Raw genomic sequence first — 10047 nt, 5'->3', positions numbered from 1 at the left:
GGGAGTATGTCAAAGGGAGGGAGAAGGGGGGGGGGGGGGGGTGAGTAAAAAAATCATGATTCTATTTATAAATTTGAAATCCAATCCAACATATAAGTTTCCATGTCTTTCTAACTTAAATCCATCAACTGAAATTAGAGAACAATTCAAAGTGTAATTAAAGGGGGGGGGGGGGGGGGTGAGTAAAAAAATCATGATTCTATTTATAAATTTGAAATCCAATCCAACATATAAGTTTCCATGTCTTTCTAACTTAAATCCATCAACTGAAATTAGAGAACAATTCAAAGTGTAATTAAAGGGGGGGGGGGGGGGGTAAATTTGAAATCCAATCCAACATATAAGTTTCCATGTCTTTCTAACTTAAATCCATCAACTGAAATTAGAGAACAATTCAAAGTGTAATTAAAAACAAACTTTCATAATCTTATCAAGAAAGTGAGCTAAAACTAATTTCTGCTTAAGATATATAAAAACAATTGAGGAAATAACCGACGAACAACATTATTGACATAAATACAATAACAAATTAATTCTAATACAACTTGAACTATGGAGGTTTGCCAATCATACAAAACTCATAAATATTTCAACTAATAACTATTGTCCCCAAACCTGAATTTTTTATGAAGCATATCTCACCTTTGTGAAGATTGTGATTTCAAGTCTTAAGCCCATCCAAGAACATTGGTGAGTAAATAAAGCAAAAACAGAGAAAGTGGGTACAATAGAATTGCTACCAAACTTGTCCAAAGAGGGAAGGTCAAGGTCTTGCAGAAGCCAGCGTAGAGACCCATCACAAGGGTGACAACAACAACAACCAACACTTCTGCCGAGAAGTCCCAAACAAAGCTTCGTGCATATACGATTCCACTAAATATCGCAAGCCCAACGACATTGTTCATGAAAGCTCCAGTATAAATCTATGAAAATAACAACAAATGTCACGAGAGAAACAAAGTTTATCAATGAAAATTTATTGTTTTTAGATCTAGTAAGTAATTTAATTTTTGCCCATTTTGTTTCTATGTTTCAATATATTTTAGACTACTAGTAGTTTTCATATGTCATCAAAGTGAAAATTCCAATTCGGGGGAGACACAAACCTCAGAAAATGTTAAAGAAGTGGTTCGCGGATTCTTTTGGCGGACAGCTTTAATCGTTGAAAGCCCCTCTCGATAATTAACAACGAAGGGCACCACGATAAATGAGATGTAGAAAGTAGGAATGTTCAGAGCATTTGATAACTTCAAAACGGAATCTACGATGGGTGCTGCAACGATGGATACTATAACAACTCCTAACAATAATAGATATGCAGCTCTAAAGTATGTCTTTAGAGAATTTTCGGTGGTAGTACTCGGCAAAGCCTTATTCCCATTATCAATCAGTTGCTCCTGCTCAGACCCTGTGCTCTGCAATTTAAATTTGAAAAGTTAATAACATATTTATGTTTCATATTTGAAGAAGTAAAAAAAATGAGGAAATTACCAAAACGGAGTATGAAAATTGAAAAATTACCAAAAAGGTGCACTATTCAAATTAATTCCAAAAATGGTAATTTATCATTTTCGGAATTAAGTTTTTTTATACCAAAATGGTAAAAAATTAAAATGAACAACAATTTCTACAATTTTCATACCCAAAATATCTTTTTTTCCTACCTTTTTACCATTTATAGCTCATTTATGAAAACCCAACTCTTTAATATTTCTTCTTCATCTAATAATATAGATAGGAGGGTATAAATTTAATTTAATATAAATTAATAGAAGGGGGTGATTAAGTATTTTGGTATGGAAATTGCAGAAATTACTGTTCATTTTTTTTTCTTACCATTTTGATAAATACAAAAAAAAAAAAAAAAAAGAAACTTACTTCCAAAAATAGTTCACCGTTTTCGGAATTAATTTGAATAGTGCATTGTTTTGGTAATTAATCAATTTTTGGTGCATGTTTCGGTGAATTAGCAAAAACCAAATACTAATATCATTTTACCTGAGAAGAGCTCTTTGAACACCTTCGTAGATAACGATCTCGTTTACTGACCGGTCGATCCGAAAGCCATTTTGAGATTCCTCGGACAAACTCCTTCTCATCGATACGACCATCACCAGAGGTATCATACTCTTTGAGCACCATTTCCACAAAATTAGCATTCTCTAAACCTACCTCTTCAAACTGGATTCCTAATATCAATCCTTTTAGTTCGAGAATCGTTACGAACTTATCGTTGTTCTTATCGATTTTGTGAAATAAGCTGTAATATGCATAAGAGGTTGTTATATATTTGAACACTAGTAACTATTCATAGCTTCTCAAAGAAGAGAATGTATAGTAGAAAGGAGAAAAGAATCTAACTCTGCTATAACTGCTGTATTAGGTTTGCCATCATAGGTGAGGAGCTTTCTTAGTGCAGAAGTATCCACAAATTTACCCAACAAATATTCAAGTCTTCTAGTCTGAATCCATGGTTGAAAAACCTATATACAAAAATTCAAGAATTTCTTTTCATCATCCAATCATCAAGTACGTCTTACTTCGGTATAAAACTGAAAAATTGAAGCAACAAAGAGAACAAAAATCACACAAAACACAAGTATTTACGACCACGGATCAGATAAAAAGCAATTACTATTTTCTCTCAAATTTTACAACCCTAAAGATCTCTATTTAAAGAAGAGTCGGTGTTGGAGTGACCTTAAGATTGGACCTCATATCACACATTTTGATGGGAAACTGGATAGGAACTATAGATGCTTTTCCACTTGTATCTCAAGGAAAAGCATCTAGGGTTCCCATACACTTTAACGTCGGGGTGTGCGATGTGAGGTACAATCTTGAAGCCACTTCAGCATTATTCTTTAAAAAATCAGGAGTTACTAAAATGCATCAATCTCCCAAAAATAGAAAATCCTTAAGAAAATATTATATAATTGCCCTTTTCGTAAACCTAAAAAAATTTGGCCAGAGGTGCTGCCCCCTTCACCCCCCACTCATAGACTTGGCAGGGGATCCTCGGTGGGGGCATTGCCTCCTGCATCCCCGCAACTTTGTGTAGAGCCAACAAAATACAAGACATTTACACAAACTACTTGCTTACCGCAAGTTGCGGGTTGCGATCAACCTAAAAAATATAACTTTTTGAATTATTTAAAAAAAAAAGCATGTCTAAATCGCAATTGCAGGCACCTTTTCTCAGCGTAACAATCATACTATGGAGTGTAATTTGTAGAAGATGAAGAAAATGATGGAGTGCAATCTTTTTTCTTTTAGGAAAATTGTTGTAAATAATGGAGTGCAATTGGTATTAAGGTGATAATAAGCAATTAGTCGATTCCGAAAAAATATTAACGTAAATTTATCAAATACTATAAATACATTACCTGATAGAAAGTGTTAGCAAATATGATTGCAAGGCATATAATGAGAGCGATTAGGCTTGCTGGACTTCTCCCGGAAGCTCTCCCGAATATATGTGGCAATTGTGCAATTATAAATGGGATTGTCGAAAAAATCATAATCCTTGCAGTATAACTAGTCTCGAGATCGGTAGTAACACCTGAACCTACAATAATAAGTAGCTCAAAGTATTATAATCGATCTTTTCAAGCAAAACCATTTATTTCTCTAATTTTATAGATGTTTCTCAATAATTGTAAACTAAACCAAACATGAAGCATACTTCATCAAAATTGAGAATTGTTTGGAAAACTGAACAAACCTGTTAAGCTGAACCCTTTGGTGTCTTTCACATTGGAGGTTGTTGAATCCACTGGAAGATCATACTTGCCAAACAGGACACAAGATCCCCAAATTAATGTTAGAAGCAAAATGGTTGATCCAGAAAGTATGCCCATTCCAACCATGACTTGACCTTGAGCAGACTCAATTGTTCCATAAACTCCAGATGCTGAGAAAGAACATAGAATCTAAGATCAGATGTTGGGATATTTATAAATAGTAATTAAGTTCTCTTAGATACACAAGAATCTTGTCATGAAGCACATTGATGTTTAGTGACTTTAGTCTGTAAGTCCATCAATCTATTTTCCAAAATGAGAAAATTATAGTTACTATAAGTGAGATTGGTACATATATTCTAGGGAAATTGACACTTTTTCTTCAATGGAGGCTTTGAATCTCAGCTTCAAAATTTTAAGACACAATGGCCCTTTTTGTTTTCAAACTAATGGCTTATACTTTTGGTTAATTTGATGAATATTTAAGATACCACACTATGTTCTCAATCTAATTTAATGCCCCTTGTCCTTGATCTTCTCTCCTAGACTAAAGAAAAATCACCTCAATGACATCACTATCATCGTTGTTGTCATCGTCATTATCTTATATATAAAAAATTGAAAATGACTAGTTTGGGAAAAAAAAATCAAGGATTTATGATTAATTTGTATTTGTCCATAAGAAAAGACAAAGGTCAGGGGCATCTCATCACTTCATAACATGAATATCTTAAATTGGGTCCATAAATCTAAGAAATAGTGAGTATTCTCGATCTCTCTCAATTTAAAGATATAAGAATTGAATCGATGTCGTATCATTGATTTCTCCTAACGATTTCATTTTGATTGAAATTTGATTATTTACGATGGATGATGTTAGTCCTGCAATGGATACTAGGGGTGCAACTTGGTCTTGTTCAAATCGAGAATCAGACCAAGGCTTGAAACAAATTGCGGTTCAATTCTGAGTTTAGAAAATGGAGAACCGATCAATTTGGTTTGATTCTGATTCAAGGCTTGTATTAGAACCAAACCTAATATAATAAATAAATATATTCATTTATAATGAATTATTTTAGGAGTTAGGTCATAAATTAATGACTTCTTTGTGGATAAATTAATGTTTTATTTTATGAATGGAGTCATGATTTATTATATGATATTTTATGTTTATTATTTGTTTTTTTATTAAAAATAAGTTATTTCCAATTAAGTTTATATGATATTGGCAACCCATGGAATCGAACCGACCGTAATTTGGTTTGGTTTGATTTGGGTTGATTCGATTCCGATTTAATCACAAATCGAATCAAACCCAACCGAATTGCACCCCTAATGTCTACCCATGTAATCGAAACTCAACCTTTTTTTAGAATTGATTACAATCGACTTTATTAGAATCGAAAAGATTGAGAATCATAAATCATAATTGATAGGAATCTTGCATGAAACTGTTTAAGAACAAAATTTTCGATGATGTTTATTCTAATTCCATCAATTATCAATATCAAAGTCTGAACCAAAATCGATAGACCAGAAGATTGTTTCTTCAATTCTTTGATGTGGACTGACTGCTTCAAAGTTTTTACACTAGTTTATAAGAGAAGACCGAGGTCAAGGCCCCACCCCTTCACCTAATTTCCAAAAAAATTAAATAATAATCCTAGGTCATTGACCTTGACTTTAGTTAAAACTGATGGCTTGAACATTAAGGATAAGATAAGATCGCCACTCTGGCAGACCATGAGTGGCTGACCCTAATAATGTTTCCTCTCGTACGCAACTTAAACATAAGACAAAGGAAAACGCGTTCTTATTGGGTCACCTGTCGCTGGATGATTTAAGCATCCACTATCAATCAAATAGTGACACATGGATAAAAATTATTGGTCAATTGGTCACATGGTCACATGGCAATTGGTGTTGGTCAATTTCTTAATATAAGACATAGCTGGACACTATAATAAATTATTAAACAAAAGATAAGCAACAATTTGGCAAATCAACATGAGAATATTCAACACTGAAATCATACAATAATTTTAATATTTACTTACTTTCATGTGCCCTACATGTTAAGATGCATTTAAAACACCAAATTTGAGGGTATTTTTGGTATGAAATTTTTTTTTTAAGGCAATTTAGGTAGTAAAATAATTTTTGGAGGTGTATTGACTTTTTAGTGCATCATGGCACCCCATATTTAAAACAAGTAATATAGGTAATGGGGGTGTGACATCAATGGTTTATATATAATAATTTTCTTCCTTTTGAATTATTTATATATTTGTTAGGATCTAAGCCATGTGGAGTAAGTCATTTACCAACTCCACAAGTAATCCATCTTATGATATTATATTTGAACACGTTATTCATATTTCAAATAAAAGTTTAGTCTCATGTCAAGGCTCTTCATCAATTAGACGGTTGAGATGATACATGTTTTCAAGAAAAATGTACCCCTAGAAAAACAATAATAATAATTATTGGTTCCTAAGCGATTAGTATTATTTTTTAGGAAATATTCATTATTCCTCTTATCTCAATTATTTATTTGATGGAGGAGACAGATTCTGTCATTTTCAAAAAGAATTAAATAAAAAATGAAAGTGATGTAATTGTCCATTTGAGAATTTGTGGCTTATAATCCAAGACATTGGATGCATTTTTGGATGTGTGGTTCGATTTGAATTATCCAAATAATTAAAAAAAAATATATTCTGGTAAAACTTATAAAACATTAATAAGAAATAAATATTTCTTAATTTTTAATTTAATTGACAAGTATATATATTATGTTTGTTTGCAATAAAGGGATACAACTTTAGTAGTTAGAATAAATCTTCTTATTTTTTTTTATTCTAAACTATCATCTTCCCCAGCCCATCCCAACTTTGTTTTTCTTTCCAAAATCAAATATAAAGGTGCAAAAGAAAATATATGTTGTCATATAGATCATAACATGTCAACAAGCATAACAAGTTGGAATGAAAAAAAAATATATAAAATTTTCCAATGAGAAATCCTAATGAATGGGTCAGATTCCATTAACTCAAGAAATATGCCTCAAACAATAACACAACATTCCAATCTTGGATCATATCCTAATGATGCTTATTTTGAGGATAATTGTTGGTCGTTGGATTTTGTGTTTTATATACATATAAGATTGTACATCATATTGCACATCCTGGCGTGAAAGGATATGGAAAACATACACTTTTTGACTTATAACTTGATGAAAAGCACCTATGGTACCTACACGCCTTTATGTTAGGATGTGCAATATGAAGTACAATCTTGAGGTCGACATTATTCAAAAATGAATACACATGCTCTGACCTTGACATATAACTTGGGACACAATATGATTGACCAAAATAGAATAATGTCGCCCGTTCCGACTTTTGTGCTAAAGTTTCCGTGATGAACTCAATGAATCAAAATGAGAAAGATTTATTAGAAAATTACTAAAACAGCTATGTATTTTTCCCAAATTACTGAAATCAACCATCTTTTCGTAATACTTATGAAAACAGCCTTATACCCAATCTAATAATTACATTTTATATACGAAAATGGTTTTCTTATGTATCTATAGGCATTGTACTTGTATGGACAAAACATACAGAACCGTTTTGGTAAAAGTAAATAATTATGAAAATGGGCATATACCCTTTTACAAAAACTTTAAAAAATCATAGTTGATTCAGTAATTTTTGAAAAAAAAAAAAAACACCAAAAATTCATATATGGAAGCCAATTCCCCCTAAAAGTTAAGATGAAAATAATCAAAACTAAAAAAACAAATTGGGCCAAAATGAATCTTACCAAAAACTAAGATGGCCTCTGGAAGCGAGCCGAGGACCTGAAATGCACCAGCTCCGAAGATACCTGTCCCGAGTTCTTGAAACATAAGATCACTCCCAGCCGAGATGTAAGACTCTCCAAGGTACAGCAAGTATTGATACAACACAATGAGGAAGATATATCCCAAAATGTTTCCACTGCATGGCAAGAAACCATAAATTGGTTCACATGTCACTGTTGCAGTTAGGCGATCGATGGAGAGGAATTGAGGCTCATGGACACGATCGATGCCATCAGAAATCAAATTAGAAGAATTTGTTCTAATGGAACGACTATAGCCCACATGAATATTAACTAGGACTAGGAAGAGAACAACCAATAAGAAAATTTTGAATTTCACCATGTTGTTAGGATCTCTTCCTGTTTACAGAGATAGAGAGGGGAGGAAGAGAAGAGAAGAGAAAGATAGAGAAGAAATTAAAAATTGGTTTGATTCAAGTTGAAGGATATGGAGCTTAAAAGATGGGTGCACAAGTCAAGGTCTCTATTCTTACTTTTATATTTGAAATAACAAAGGTAGTTTATATTTAATTTATTTTATTTAATTTAAGATGATAATTTAAGGGAAATATTAGGTAGATTGCAAACTATCTGTTTAGTGTAGGCCGTTGTTCCATCAATGGATCCTAATTATTTGTGCTTTTTTTATCTGTTGATGCACTTATATCAATACGGATTATGAGGGGGGTTGGATCCATTATGTTTTAAAATTTGAAAACTCAACTGGAATGTTCATCGAGTCAAATCAATGATTCATGAGTCAACTCAAATGAATTGAATAATATATATTTCTAGATAGAGTCGTGATAATCGGAGTCTCTTTTTTCATATCTATTTGTACGATTCCATTATAGAATCGTACATCCTTTACTTCAGGATACTCAAAGAAAAATATTTTTGGTTCTGTAACAGTGTACAAAAAGCGTATGAAAAAAAAGAGTCGAAAAATGTTTTTTTATAACATCGTTCGGTTGTTGACAATTTTTTAAGACATTGTAGTTTGTCGTCAAATCTTATAAGATGGACAAGATTTGGGCATTGTAATATATAGTTGTATGTAGAGAGATTGAAAAACACTTTTTTTTTACTAATCTAGTGAGATTTCTTTTTAACTTTTTTTTTTTGATGACTAAGGTTCCGGACCCGTAAGTCCATCTAACAAAGGTGAGGCAACTAGCCTCTTAGAGCATCATATATCGTCCAAATTCTTTTGGTACATGCAATACCCAACAAACTACACGTTACCAAGTAAGTAGGGATAAATCTTTATGGGAGACTAATAAGAGGGTTTGAACTCGAGACCTCTCCATTTTTTAGGGATGCCTTGGCCACTGCACCCAACACTCGTTGGTAAAGATTTCAAATCTTACTAAGGGTTGTTGAGCTCAAATAGATTAACAGTTGGCAATCCAACATTATAGCCCTCTATATATCATGAAAAACCTCATATCCAAAAAAGAATTAAAAAGCAAAATATTTTTTGTGCTTGATCTAAGCTGTTGAAAATGGAAGGCTATCGAACTCCCAAATTTAAAATTAAAATTGGACGGTGAAAATTAATTTTTTTTTTTAAAAAAAATTCAAGGTTCATAGAATTTTGTCCTCTACATCCTTGTGGCATTGGATTTGGTGTTGGATGTCACAACATGAGTTCAATGAGTCTCACTACTTCTAGCATGATCCCAAGCTCATTCGGCCGAGTTGATTGATGATTTGCCAAGTTCATTATATGATTTGGTTCCATCAAGTTTAGGTATTGAGTTTAAGTTTTGAGTCAACTCGAAGAATTTTAAAACTATTATTTAGTTGTATGACCATGTGCAATGAGACTATGCCATGTGTAGGGGTGGAGCCAAGATTTTCCTGTGATGGGGGCAAACTATGGTTAGTTGCATAGTGAAGATGAATTGTTTTAGGGAGAAATTAAGAGGTTTTTAGTTAGAAGTTGAAGAAAATGATACTTAAGTCATTTCCAATTAACATTTGGGAAGTCCCAGTTAAAAAGGCAATGTCATCAACAAAAAATTGAAGAGGTGAGGGAGTGGGGACAAATAGGACATGCTATTCATATTTTCAAATAAAAGTTTAGCCTCACGTTGAGGCTCTCTGTCAAATAGACAGTTGAGATGATATAGGTTTTCAAAAAAAATATACCCTTAGAAAAAAAAAAAAATTGTATTGGTTCCTAGGCGATCAGTATTGATTTTTAGAAAATATTCGTTATTCTTCTTATCTCAATTGGTTGTTTGATGGAAGAGTTGGAATCTAGTGTTTTTAAAAATAATAAAATAAAAAATGAAAGTAATGTAATTGTCCATAAGCGGATTTGTGGCTTATAATCCAAGGCATTGGATGCATTTTTGAATGTCTGGTTCGATTCAAATTATCCAACTAATTAAAAAAGTATTCTGGTGAAGCTTATAAAACATTAATA

General features: G+C 32.5%; 1 protein-coding gene across 1 annotated transcript; it reads right to left on the bottom strand.

Moving 5' to 3' along the window:
* Nucleotides 1–479: 479 nt before the first annotated feature.
* Nucleotides 480–8091, bottom strand: LOC147387683 (sodium/calcium exchanger NCL1-like). The gene is made up of 7 exons (XM_086421316.1): nt 7575–8091; nt 3725–3913; nt 3387–3568; nt 2362–2483; nt 1999–2260; nt 1107–1415; nt 480–923 (listed from the first exon to the last, which is right to left on the bottom strand). The coding sequence occupies exons 1-7, from the start codon at nt 7954–7956 to the stop codon at nt 669–671; spliced, it is 1701 nt and encodes a 566-aa protein (XP_086277442.1). The 5' UTR covers nt 7957–8091; the 3' UTR covers nt 480–668.
* Between the last annotated feature and the right edge of the window lie 1956 nt (nt 8092–10047).

This window comes from Akebia trifoliata, chromosome 13 (genome assembly GCF_017979445.1).
Source record: "Akebia trifoliata isolate Shusen 1 chromosome 13, ASM1797944v1, whole genome shotgun sequence".
Classification (NCBI taxonomy): Eukaryota; Viridiplantae; Streptophyta; class Magnoliopsida; order Ranunculales; family Lardizabalaceae; genus Akebia; species Akebia trifoliata.
This window is presented reverse-complemented; position numbering and strand designations above follow the sequence as displayed.

What these genes read in the sequence shown, in the direction of transcription:
- LOC147387683 (XM_086421316.1), bottom strand. Translation starts at nt 7,956, where the DNA reads ATGGTGAAATTCAAAATTTTCTTATTGGTTGTTCTCTTCCTAGTCCTA. An exon ending in GTTCAAAGAGCTCTTCTCAG is followed by an intron (nt 1,416 to 1,998) that starts GTAAAATGATAT and finishes TTTAAATTGCAG; the next exon opens with AGCACAGGGTCTGAGCAGGA. An exon ending in CTTCTTTAACATTTTCTGAG is followed by an intron (nt 924 to 1,106) that starts GTTTGTGTCTCC and finishes TTATTTTCATAG; the next exon opens with ATTTATACTGGAGCTTTCAT.